General features: G+C 47.0%; 1 protein-coding gene across 5 annotated transcripts; it reads right to left on the bottom strand.

The window, feature by feature from the left end:
- Positions 1-4,662: 4,662 nt before the first annotated feature.
- Positions 4,663-13,342, bottom strand: LOC119960264 (gastrula zinc finger protein XlCGF8.2DB-like). 5 transcript variants are annotated; one of them, XM_038788013.1, is made up of 2 exons: positions 13,324-13,342; positions 4,663-5,932 (listed from the first exon to the last, which is right to left on the bottom strand). In XM_038788013.1, the coding sequence occupies exon 2, from the start codon at positions 5,820-5,822 to the stop codon at positions 4,893-4,895; it is 930 nt and encodes a 309-aa protein (XP_038643941.1). In that variant the 5' UTR covers positions 5,823-5,932; positions 13,324-13,342; the 3' UTR covers positions 4,663-4,892. The 5 variants fall into 5 exon arrangements, with proteins under 5 accessions (XP_038643941.1, XP_038643938.1, XP_038643939.1 ...); XM_038788010.1 differs by lacking the exon at positions 13,324-13,342 and adding an exon at positions 9,649-10,275; XM_038788011.1 differs by lacking the exon at positions 13,324-13,342 and adding an exon at positions 9,715-10,275.
- Positions 13,343-13,416: the final 74 nt, after the last annotated feature.

Genomic DNA, 13,416 nt, shown 5'->3' with positions numbered 1-13,416 from the left:
TTGGTAATCGCATCCTTTATTAGGGCTGGATTTTGATCACAGGACAGGTGATGTGTCGGGATTGCAGCATGTGGGAGGTTTTGGAGAACGTTACAATCCTCGACAATCATATCTTCGGGAGTGTCTGCAACTTGCAGAACCTGGGCTCAGGGGTATTGAGCTGGAGTCTGAGCTGCTGACATTGTGAGGCATCAGGGAGGGGGAGAGTGACCTGGACACTTCCCCAAGGTTCAGTAAAAATTTCCAGTTAATGGTCCAGATACAGCAGAACATGAAAATAGATCAGTTTTAATGCCTCTGTCTCACAGGAGCCGGTTACATGACACAGTGTGAAGGAGATTTGGTGACCAGTAATTACAGCTTTTTGACCACAGCTAACTCATATATTCCTAATAGCTGTACCATCAGGTCTAGGATAAAGCCCCCAACTTCTTGTTTTACATCCCTAATTTCAGAGCAGAGGGTGTGGGGACTCGATTTTCTGCATCAATCGACAGTTTGATATGTGTGGGGGAAGAGTGAGGAACAATCAGTGAGGTGCGGCTGTCTGACAGCGCGTTGTATTGCTGCAGGCTGAGAGACACAGTGACAGGAACCAGAGGGAACCTTAGACAAGAACACTGCCGCAGTGTGGCAAGGTGAACACAGCAGTGGGCTGTGGAGGGAGTTATGTGGAGTTCTAGAATTTAACAGACAATACCATCTAAACAATGTGTCCACAGACAGCTCTCATCAGCTCTGAAGAGAGAAGTCAGATTTCATTCACTGCCCTTATATTTTTCTGCTCTGTTTGATGTGCCACTGATGGAGAATAACAAGAACAAATCTTCCCCTTTTTGTATCTTCAGTGGAAGTTTAATCAGAATCTACCCCGTCACCAAGCTCAGTCTAATTAATGACAATGAGCGAAATAAGTTGGACATCTTCATCTATATTCAACACCTGTATTCTTTCTCTTAAATTAATTAAAGATCAAACTGTCTCTCAGATCAATGAGATCGCTGTCATCATTTCATTGGAATCACTCGGTTACATCAGTGATATTGTGAATCTAATCAACATCTGTAGGAAGCCGCAATATCACATGCCCATTGCAGCTTGGCTGTAAGGTTTAGCCCTGAACCTGGTGGTAGCTTCACTCATGATACCCAATTACATGCAAGGCAGAAATTGGAAGGGAATAGAAGTAAAATACTGTGGATGCTGGAAATCTGTGATAAAAACACAAAATGCTGGATAAACTAAGCAGGTCTGGCAAAATCTCTGGAGAAACCCATTAACATTTAGTTCTTATGGTTTTGGTTGCAGAATGATAAGTGTAATCTGATCAATTAGATTTTATTGTAAAACGGAGTGAGGGGAAAAGGAAGCAATATTATAAATGTCTCTGATATTGAGTGACGTCCATCTTTGTGCGGGGCAGAGCTGCTCCATTAGGCCAGAGGGTGAATCGGAGCCGAGTTGCCCCTAACAAAGATGGATGACGGCGGAGCATGCATTTCGCCGAGGATGTCCGTACTGCAGCGCATGCTCATTGCAGCGGGTGTGTTTTGTTGACAGAAGCGCGCGGATTATTCCCCGGATCAGATTTGAGGCGTCGCTGGCGTTGTCATGGCTGCGGGGGCGGCGCTCACTAGCCACGCGCGCTGGACCCTCGAGCTCAACCCGAGCGGCAGCAGCAGGTGCAGAGGCCGTGGTGGAGCCTGGGGCTCGAGTAGGAGGTGCAGGGTGGGCCAGCCTGCCTCACCCGCGTGGAGGGCACCGCACACTGACCCGGGGATGTGAACACCAACCCAAAACATTCCATCCCACGGTTTTCCAGGGTCCTTTCACTCTGCACTTGACCCCTTAGCAGAAAGCAGCCTCTCAAATCTCCCAGAAACCACTCAGAATGTCCAAATTTCGGGACTTGTGGGAGGAAGCTTCTTCCTCACAGCGACAAGTCTCCTCAATGATTCTCCCTCGGACTGATCTGTTCCCTGTAAGAACACTATTCACGATGCCCTATGCTGCTCTTGCTCATATATTTGCTCTGTTTGGGCCTTATTCTGCAGTATAACCAATCACTGTCGCTGTACCATTTGTCAATGTTGTCTGTTGATTATTCTTTTTTTACCGACTGTCTACATTCCCTCAGCCGCAGAAAAATACTTTTCACAGTAATTCGGTACATGTGACAACAAATCAAATCAAATAACTTGAAACAGAGACTCAATGTGTTGACTCCTCACAAACAGTGACCTAAGGGCAGGTTGTTGCTGAGCAAGTTCCACTTGTTAGCACTGTTGATGACCCCTCCGTCACTTTACTGATGATTGGGAGAAGACTGATGGGGCAGTAATGGGCTGGGTTTGACCTGCTCTTTTATACAGGACATACCTGGGTAATTTTCCACGCTGCTGGGTAATCAGTAATTTACAATGATTCACGATAGCTTCCTTGCATTTGTACTCTGTGTCTACATTAATAAACAGGGGAACCCCATTAGCTTATTTTTAAACAGCTTAATCAACCAATTGTGTACATTTATCACCCCCCCCCCCCCCCCCACACTCTGTTTAAAATTGCACCGTTTAGTTTTTACTGTCTCTCCTCATTCCTCCCTCCAAAATTCATCATTGACTGTCAATCACTTTGGGATGTTCTGAGGGTGTGAAATTAACACAATAACTTTCTTTCTCTTTTATAGCTGATTTAAATCTGCAGCGTTTGAACCAAAGATTAAATTGAAATGAAAAATGAAAATTGCTTATTGTCACAAGTAGGCTTCAAATGAAGTAACTGTGAAAAGCCCCTAGTCGCCACATTCCCGCGCCTGTTCGGGGAGGCTGGTACGGGAATTGAACCGTGTTGTTGGCCTGACTTGGTCTGCTTTCAAAGCCAGCGATCTCGCCCTGTGCTAATTGGGATTGATATCTGAAGTTAACTATTTTACTGCACAAACAGCTTCAGCTGGGAGTCAGTGAATGAAGAGGAAAGATCCCAGACAATGGTTCTTCAAGGTTCACTGCAGGCCCGACGGCTTAATCAGCTCCACTCTCAACTCAGGAGAGCTCAGCAGCTCCACACACTGTCCACAGGGGAGATCTCCTGGTCCAGTGGGACCAAGATTCGTGTTTTAACTGACACCACCAAAACACCTGTGTTCCAATCTCAGTTGATGGTGGAACTGGGCGGTAAGATCTGTAGCCACCTAAGATGGACACTGGGCTACCAAAATGGAGAACTGCTAAGGCTGCAGGGAGAAAACAGTCTTAGCAAGGACAAGCAGTTTGCAGAAGGCTAATTAGCATTCTGCACGTATCGAAACCAGTTTATGGCCAGGTGCAGGATCTCAGCTTAAGGTATAAATGGCAACAACGATTTGCATAGTAATGAGGTGATCCAGATCTAGGCCCACACAATAGCAACATTTGGGTTTGAATGGATACTTTGAGTGGATGCCCAGACGAAACGGCACCAGAAGTATCCATCACAAAGCACCATAGAGACCGCCCCACCCATCGAGAAGAGACCCTCAGATTGGGGGATTTGTAAGATATCGATTGGGAAATGACCCAATCGATACATGGCAGGTAAAGGCCCGCCCCGAAGAGGCACGGACTTTGGGGGACCTATAAAGGTAGACCCCGCACATGGTTCTGCCTGTTTTTGCTCCGGCCCAGATCTGCTGTTGTTGCTCCGGCTTGCTGTTGACTCCGGCCAGTGGCAGCGGGTAGATGGAAAATAGGAAGGGTCGAGGATAGATCCTTGGGGAACACCGAGTGCACGGAAAGGAAAGGGAGATTGGAGATGGAGCAGTAGGTTGCCAGGATGATCGGATCAAGGGTTTTGTTTTTAGGTTGGATGATGCGAGTGAATTTAACGCTGGAAGGGACAGAACCATTAACGATATCAGATAACGTGGGGAGTCAGGTGATCAGGGCAAAGGGAAATAGTGGCAGGTCTCATGGACAGGATGAGCAATGAGAGGGTTTGATAGAGGCAGGTCTCATGGACAGGATGAGCAATGAGAGGGTTTGATAGAGGCAGGTCTCATGGTCAGGATGAGCAATGAGAGGGTTTGGGCAGGTCTCATGGTCAGGATGAGCAATGAGAGGGTTTGGGCAGGTCTCATGGGCAGGATGAGCAATGAGAGGGTTTGATAGAGGCAGGTCTCATGGACAGGATGGGCAATGAGAGGGTTTGGGCAGGTCTCATGGACAGGATGGGCAATGAGAGGGTTTGGGCAGGTCTCACGGACAGGATGGGCAATGAGAGGGTTTGGGCAGGTCTCATGGACAGGATGGGCAATGAGAGGGTTTGGGCAGGTCTCATGGACAGGATGAGCAATGGGAGGGTTTGGGCAGGTCTCATGGACAGGATGGGCAATGAGAGGGTTTGATGGGGGACAGGAGAGAAACTGGAGAAAGATGTGAGTTCAGATCTTGGACAAGGGGGAGCTTCAGAGCCAGTTTGGTCCAGTGGGTTTGTGAGAGGGAGGAAGCAGCAGAGGCAGCTGATCAGATTGTCTCAATCTCAGTGAGAAAGAAGCTCCATCAGCTCCTCACACTTGTTATTGGCGAGGATGGAGGAGATCGGAGGGTTAGAGCCGTTCAAAAGGAGAACCCTTCAGATATTAAAAATACCCGACGCAGCATGTTTAACATAAAGATGGCATAATTTATTTTTGTCCAGAATATTAGTCTTTATGACAGGTCTGAAGTGTATTAACATCTGCAGAAACAGAGCTCAATGAACAGGGCTCATTCTCAATGTGAGTAACAACGAAATTCAATCACTGTAGTTACCAGTGAACTCACTGATGTCTCAGCAGTGCGGATGACGAGTAAATCCCTTCCCATACTAGGAACAGGTAAACTGTCTCTCTGCAGTGTGAACGTGTTGGTGTGTCAGTAGGTTGGATGATTGAATGAATCTCTTCCCACAATCAGAGCAGATGAACGGTCTCTCTCCGTGTGAATTCGCTGGTGCCTTAGCAGAGCGGATGACTGAGTGAACCTCTTTCCACACTTGGAGCAGGCGTACGGTGTCTCTCCTGTGTGAGTGCGCTGGTGTACAGTGAGGTGAGATGATCGTCTGAACCCAGTCCCGCAGTGAGAGCATCTGAACGGTTTCTCATCAGTGTGAACCTGTTGATGGGAGACCTGTTCCTGCGAGGTTTTAAAACACTTCCCGCAGTCCAGACATTTAAAAGGTCTCTCGTCAGTGTGAACTCTTTGGTGTATCATCAGGTGCGATGAATTAATGAATCCCTTCCCACACTCGAAGCAGATGAATGGTCTCTGTTTAGTGTGAACCTGCTGGTGCGTCAGCAGGGTGGATTGGTGAGCGAATCTCTTCCCACAATCAGAGCAGGTAAATGGCTTCTCCCTGGTGTGTATTCGCTGGTGTGTCAGCAGGGTGGATGACTGAGTGAATCCCATGCCACACACAGAACAGGTGAATGGGTTCTCCCCAGTGTGTATTCGCTGATGTTTCAGCAGAGTGGATGACTGAGTGAATCTCTTCCCACAGTCAGAGCAGGTGAATGGCTTCTCCCCACTGTGTGTGCGCTGGTGTGTCAGCAGGATGGATGACTTAGTAAATCCCCTCCCACAGTCCGAGCAGGTGAATGGCCTCTCCCCGGTGTGACCACGCTGATGAATTTCCAGCTCTGATGGGTAACTGAATCCTTTCCCACAATCCCCACATTTCCACGGCTTCTCCCCGTCATGCCTACATTTATGTTTTGACAGGCCAGATGATCGATTGAACCCTCGTCCACACACAGAACACGTGTACGGTTTCTCCTCACTGTGAATGCTGCTTTTTTCTTCCATCTTCAAAATCCGATGATATTCAGGTTACAATAGATTGGGCGCGTCCATGAGATCCTGATATGATCTTTAGTTTCAGTTTCCCGACTGCAAATCCTCCCCTTTCTAATATTCTGTGATATAGATTTCAAAAAGAAAAAGGAAGTGAGAGAGAGCCCACCGAAACACAAAGGCAAGCTATAATATTCTGCTGAATAAATCTGGTAACTTGTGAGGTCGGCACGAGGAAAGTGACTGAAAATTACTGGATTGTCATAAAAATCAGACAGGTTCACTAATGTTGTTCACGGAATGAATCCTGCCACCCAATCTGGGATTACACATAATCTAGCATCAATGGGAGGGGATGAGAGGGAGATAGAGAGAGGGGTGCAAGAAAGGGTTAGGTTGATTGGCTATGCTAAATTGCCCTTAGGGTCCTAAATAATACGGTTAATGGGGGGGGGGTTGTTGGGTTACGTGGATAGGTTGACTTGAGTGGGGTGATCATTGCTCGGCACAACATTGAGGGCCGAAGGGCCTGTTCTGTGCTGTACTGTTCTATCTATCATAAACAGGGGGTAAAAGAGACAAATTTTCTACAACTACAGCTTGACCAGAGCTCTGAGTGAATTTTTTAACCCATCAACCTCCACTGTCTGGATGGACTCGAGAAGTAGGTGCAAGTGAAAATCATCACCACCTAGTTCATTGGGGCAGCACGGTAGCATTGTGGATAGCACAATTGCTTCACAGCTCCAGGGTCCCAGGTTCGATTCCGGCTTGGGTCACTGTCTGTGCGGAGTCTGCACATCCTCCCCGTGTGTGCGTGGGTTTCCTCCGGGTGCTCCGGTTTCCTCCCACAGTCCAAAGACGTGCAGGTTAGGTGGATTGGCCATGATAAATTGCCCTTAGTGTCCAAAATTGCCCTGAGTGTTGGGTGGGGTTACTGGGTTATGGGGATAGGGTGGAGTTGTTAACCTTGGGTAGGGTGCTCTTTCCAGGAGCCGGTGCAGACTCGATGGGCCGAATGGCCTCCTTCTGCACTGTAAATTCTATGTAATCTCCAACTCACACACACTGTCCTGGCTTGTCTGGCATCAAGTGCTGCAGGAGCAGAAATTTCCGGCCTTTAAACATTGGGAAGGCTGAAGCCATTCTCTCCAGTCACCAGCACAAACTTCACTCTCTAACCACCTACTCCATCCCTCTACTTGTTAACTGTCTGAGGCTGAAGGTCATCTTTTGACCACATATCCACATCATCTCCAAGACCACCTATTTCGCCCTCAGTTACAGAGCCCGGCTCCACTTTAGTCTTTACTTTATCTGCTAGAGAAACCATCATCCTTTCCTTTTGATTTTATAGTCAGATTTATTCTGTTAAAGACACAATATGAATACAAATGATTGTTATTGGCCTGAAATCGTTATTCGGCGTCATCGATAAGAAATTGGAGGTGAAAGAGTGAAGCAGTTTAATGAACAATTTGTTCTCTTCGTTACTGGGTAAATTTCAAAAATAGTGCCCCTAACAAAGATGGCGATTCTGCATTGCGCATGCGCCTCCCTGCGACCAGTGCCCCCCGACAAAGATGGCGGACATTAAACCGGGTGTGTAATTGAGGAAAGCTGCGGCCTGCTCTGTGCAAAGGGTGGGGGACCATCCCGGATATCAGTAAGTTGTTTTTCATGGGTTTGTGGTTCATATAACATATTTACAAAGCTTCTCCTACCCCCCGCCTGATCCATAGCTCCCCCGGTTCCGCCATACCCACCTCTGCGGATTATCGAACCGAGAAAGCACCGTCTCTGCGCCGCCATTAATCACACTGCGCATGCCTCTAATCACTGCGCATGCCTCACACGACCGAGCCCAGCCCGGCCCTCGTTCACTCGGATTGGTTGGAGGACCAGTCACTCCCGCTCGGTCCTCCAGACCCGCCTCCCCCTTCCCTATTGGCCCAGAGATGCTGTCAATCATTCCCTGGACATTGTGAGGTACCAGGTGAGAGGTCAGTGACTATCCGTCACTTCTGGCTTCTCTCCACAAACAACCTCATAGAGATCAGGGGGGGAGACACTGACCCAGTGACAATGTCACTGCGTTAGTCACCCAGAGAGACAGGAGAATGTTCTGGGGACATCGGCTCCAATCCATTCAATTAATAAAATCTGGAATTTAAAGTTAGTCTCAATGATGGTGACTGAGGGTCACTGAGAAAATCTGGGACCCTGGCGCTGTGAAGCTACAGTGCTACCCAGTGCTAAACATAGATCCGAGCAAGCAATGAGCCACAAAATGACCACAAGATATAGGAGCAGAATTAGGCCATTCAGCCCATCAAGTCTGCTCTGCCATTCAGTCATGGCTTACATTTTTCTCATCCCCATTCTCCTGCCTCCTCCCCATAACCCCCAACCCCCTTAGGAACAAGAACCTGTCTATCTCTGTCTTAAAGACACCCAGTGATTTAGCCTCCACAGCCTTCTGTGGCAAAGAGTACCACATAATAATAATATTATTAGTGGTACAAGTAGGCTTACATTAACATTGCAGTAAAGTTACTGTGAAAATCCCCTAGTCGCCACACTCCGGCGCCTGTTCGGGTACACTGAGGGAGAATTAATGTCCACTTCACCTAACAAACATGTCTTTAGGGACTTGTGGAAGGAAATCGAAGCAACCGGAAGAAACCCACGCAGACACAGGGAGAACGAGTAGACTCCACACAGTCAGTGACCCAAGCCGGGAATCAATCCCGGGTCCCTAGCGCTGTGAAACAACAGTGCTAACTATTGTGCTACCCTGAGAGGGTGAGAAAGAGAGAGAGAGAGAGAGTGAGAGAGAGAGAGAGTGAGAAAGAGAGAGAGTGAGAAAGAGAGAGAGTGAGAAAGAGAGAGTGAGAATATTCACCACCCTCTGGCTGAAGAAATTCCCCTAATCTCAGTTTGATAAGTTCGTCCCTTCCGTCAGAGGCTGTGCCCTCGGGTTCTAGTTTCTCCTACTGGTGGCAACATCCTCTCCATGTCCACTCTATCCAGGCCTCTCATTATTCTGTAAGTTTCAATGAGAATGGCATGGTGGCAGAGGGGTTAGCACTGCTGCCTCAAAGCGCCACAGGTTCAATTTCAGTTTTGGGTGGCTGTCTGTGACGTTTGCACTTTGTCCCAGTGTCTGCGTGGGTTTCCTCCGGGTGCTCCTGTGTCCTCCCATAGTCCAAAGATGTGTAGGTTAGGTAGATTGGCCCTGCTAAATTGGCCCTTAATAATAATAATAATAATAATAATCGCTTATTGTCACAAGTAGGCTTCAATTAATTTAGGTGAAGTAGGGTTTGGGGGATGGGATGGAGGCATGGGCCGAGATAGGGTGCTCTTTCAGAGGGTCCATAAAGACTCAATGGGCTGAATGGCCTCCTTCTGCACTATTAGAATTCTATCCCCCATCATCCTTCTGAACTCCATCGAGCACAGACCCAGAGACCTCAACCGCTCCTCATATAAAAGAGGTTCTTCATTCCATAACTTCATGGTTTCTGATGGCAATAGGAAGGATTACCTTGAATATCTGTTCCTTTCTAATAAATAGATAAATAAATCCTGGTTCTGGGTCACTGTCCATGTGGAGTTTGCACATTCTCCCCATGTCTGTGTGGGTTTGACCCCCACAACACAAAGACGTGCAGGATAGGTTGATTGGTCAGGCTAAATAGCCCCTTAATTGGAAAAAAAAATTAGGTACTCTAATTTTTATCAGTAAATTATCCCGAGGACACTGTCACCTCCAGCCCTGGTTATCACCATCCTCCTAATCCGGATCAGTAAATTATTCCAAGGACACTGTCACCTCCAGCCCTGGATATCACCATCCTCCTGATCCGGGATCAGTAAATTATTCCGAGGAGATTGTCACCTCCAGCTCCGGATATCACCTTCCTCCTGATCCGGGATCAGTAATCCATTCCGAGGAGACGGTCACTTCCAGCTCCGGATATCACCATCCTCCTGATCCGGGATCAGTAATCCATTCCGAGGAGACTGTCACTTCCAGCTCCGGATATCACCATCCTCCTGATCCGGGATCAGTAATCCATTCCGAGGAGACTGTCACTTCCAGCTCCGGATATCACCATCCTCCTGATCCGGGATCAGTAATCCATTCCGAGGAGATCGTCACCTCCAGCTCCGGATATCACCATCCTCCTGATCCGGGATCAGTAATCCATTCCGAGGAGATCGTCACCTCCAGCTCCGGATATCACCATCCTCCTGATCCGGGATCAGTAATCCATTCCGAGGAGGCTGTCACTTCCAGCCCCGGAGATCAGCATTCAAACCAGCAGGAACTAGTATTCTCTCCAGTAACTTCTGAATTCTACCGCTTAACTTAAAGACACTTGTCCATTAATCCTGCTTGATTTAAAGATACATGTCCATTAATCCTGCTTGACGTAATCTTTGGGGTAGCTTCGGAGCCGGGAGTGCTGGAGGCGAGAGAGGCCGGCATTCTGGCCTTTGCGTCTCTAGTAGCCCGGCGCAGGATTCTGTTACGGTGGAGGGATACGCGGCCCCCGAGTTCGGAGACCTGGGTCAACGACATGGCTGGGTTCATCAAGTTGGAGAGGATGAAGTTTGCCCCGAGGGGGTCGGTACAGGGGTTCTTTCTGCGGTGGCAGCCCTTTCTCGACTTCCTGGCAAAGGGGTAGAGAGTGGTCGGTCTCAGCAGCAACTTTGGGGGGGGGGGTTTGGGGATGGTTAGGGGGGTTTTTTTTTTACGGCGGTGGGTTTGCTATGTTGTTATTTTCTTTGGTCTTGTATTGCTGTTGGTTTTTTGTTATTATTTATTTTGCGGGGGTGAGTTATTTTCTTGTGTTGGTGTGGAAACACGCCTTGTTTGTTTTAAATTGTGGGGAGAAAATTTGTTATTGAAAAACTTGAATAAAAATTATTTTTAGAAAAAAATCCTGCTTGACGTAAAGATACATGTCCATTAATCCTGCTTGATTTAAAGATACATGTCCATTAATCCTGCTTGACGTAAAGATACATGTCCATTAATCCTGCTTGACGTAAAGATACATGTCTATTAATCCTGCTTGACGTAAAGATACATGTCCATTAATCCTGCTTGACGTAAAGATACATGTCCATTAATCCTGCTTGATTTAAAGATACATGTCCATTAATCCTGCTTGACGTAAAGATACACGTCCATTAATCCTGCTTGATTTAAAGATACGTGTCCATTAATCCTGCTTGACGTAAAGATACATGTCCATTAATCCTGCTTGGCGTAAAGATACGTATCCATTAATCCTGCTTGATTTAAAGATACGTGTCCATTAATCCTGCTTGACGTAAAGATAGGTGTCCATTAATCCTGCTTGATTTAAAAATACATGTCCATTAATCATCCTTGGATCAAAAATAATAACGACAAAATAAGAGATAGTGAAAATAAGGGAATAAACAGGATGGAGCCTTACAACTGTTATGGGTCACATGTATTTTCTGCCAATTTAGCTGGTGTACCATATCTTTTTTTTTTAAATTTAGAGTATTTTTTTTTTTTTTTTTTTCTAATTAAGGGGCAATTTAGCGTGTTCAATCCACCTAGCCTGCACATCTTTGGGTTGTGGGGGCGAAACCCACGCAAACACGGGGAGAATGTGCAAACTCCACACGGACAGTGACCCAGAGCCGGGATCGAACCTGGGACCTCAGCGCCGTGAGACTGCAGTGCTAACCTACTGAGCCACCGTGCTGCCCTGGTGTACCATATCTAACCTGTTGTTTTTTCATAAACTCTTCAAAATTATCAATGACATGGACCCCCCTTTTTGGGTAAACTCTGACTCCCGGACTAAAATCTTAAGTTTCCAGCATTCATCATTAATCTTGTTGCCTCTAAACACAGTTGTAAAGGAGCCTTCTGTCTGTATCTAGGAGCTCTGAACCATGGAAGAGAGCGACTGTGGCGCGTTTCTTACACACCTCAGTATTAACCCACACATTCAGTCCTGGATCTGATTGACAGCAGCAAAAACAGCCGAATCCAATCCCTGCAGACACTTATCAAGTCGCTGGTGTTTCAGCATAAGCTGTAAGTCAGTGAATCCATTCCCACACTCAGGGCAGATGAACAATCTCTCTCCAGTGTGAACTTGCTGGTGTTTCATTAGACTACTGCTGCTTCTAAAGCTGTGCTCACAGGCAAAACATTGAAGAGGTTTCATATCAGAATGAATTTGTTGGTGTTTCAGCAGGTTGTATGACTGAGTGAATCCCTTCCCACACACAGAGCAGGTGAATGGTCTCTCCCCAGTGTGAATCCGCTGATGCATTACTAGACCGTTGCTGCTTTTAAAGCTCTGCTCACAGACAAAACATTTAAAAGGTTTTAGATCAGAGTGAATTTGTTGGTGTTTCAGTAGGTGATATGACTGAATGAATCCCTTCCCACACACAGAGCAGGTAAACGGTCTCTCCCCAGTGTGAATTCGCTGATGTACAGTAAGTTCAGATGATCGCCTGAAGCCAGTCCCGCAGTGAGAGCACCTGAATGGTCTCTCGTCAGTGTGAACACGTTGATGACAGGTCACTTCCCCGGACGTTTTAAAGCACTTCCCACAGTCTGGACATTTAAAAGGTCTTTTATCAGTGTGAACTCGCTGGTGTTTCTGAAGGTTAGATGCAGCAGTGAATCCCTTTCCACACAAGGAGCAGGTGAATGGCTTCTCCACACTGTGAATGTGTTGGTGTCTCAACAGATACTTTTTGCTTTTAAATCTCTTCTCACATTCAGAACATTTGAAAGGTGTCTGTTCTGTGTGAACATACTGGTGTGCTAGCAGGCTGGATGACTGGGTGAATCCCTTCCCACAGGTGGAGCAGGTGAACGGCCTCTCCCCAGTGTGACTGCGTCGATGCATTTCCAGTTCAGAAGGGTAACTGAATCCCTTCCAACAGTCCCCACATTGCCACGGTTTCTCCATGGTGCCGGTCGGTGTCCTTTTGTCTCTCCAGGTTGAATGACAAGTTGAACTCTTGTCCAGACACACAACACATGGACGGTTTCTCCCCACAGTCAATGGTGTGATGGTTTTTCTGTCTATGTAACTGGTTAAAGCTCTTTCCACGGTCAGTTCATGGAACACTTAATGTGTATGTGCGTCTCGGTGCTTTTCCAATCACACTGATGTTTAAAATCTTTTCCCACAAACTGAACAGACAAACGTTACTCCTTCCACATTCAAAGACTGTGATATTCAGGTTCGAAAGAATTGAGTGACTCTGTCAGATCTCGATATTTGGTTTGAGTTTTCTGACAGCCAATCTTCCGCTTCGAACCCCCTGTAAAAGTAGTTTATAAAAGCCATCACCATCAGTCCAGGATATAAATTCTGAACAGGCAATTCTAGTTTCTCTGGAACATTTTTCCCTCTCTTGTTCCCCCAAAGCTGTAAATCCCCGTCCCACACACTCTCCCTCCTCCCTGGGCTGAAATTCAAACCCATCTCACCATCTGCACCATTTCTTTCCTCCACTCCCAGTTTTCTCCCTCCCTCCCTCCCTCTCCTCTGCCTGGGTTCACTTCTCCAGCTCCTGTCTGCAC

This window comes from Scyliorhinus canicula, unplaced genomic scaffold (genome assembly GCF_902713615.1).
Source record: "Scyliorhinus canicula unplaced genomic scaffold, sScyCan1.1, whole genome shotgun sequence".
In the NCBI taxonomy this organism is placed as follows: domain Eukaryota; kingdom Metazoa; phylum Chordata; class Chondrichthyes; order Carcharhiniformes; family Scyliorhinidae; genus Scyliorhinus; species Scyliorhinus canicula.
The sequence above is the reverse complement of the archived record's forward strand: the minus strand, read 5'-3'. Positions and strand labels throughout refer to the sequence as shown.

Bases quoted from the DNA above. Each gene is read 5' to 3' on its own strand.
- LOC119960264 (XM_038788013.1), bottom strand. From the start codon at position 5,822: ATGGAAGAAAAAAGCAGCATTCACAGTGAGGAGAAACCGTACACGTGT.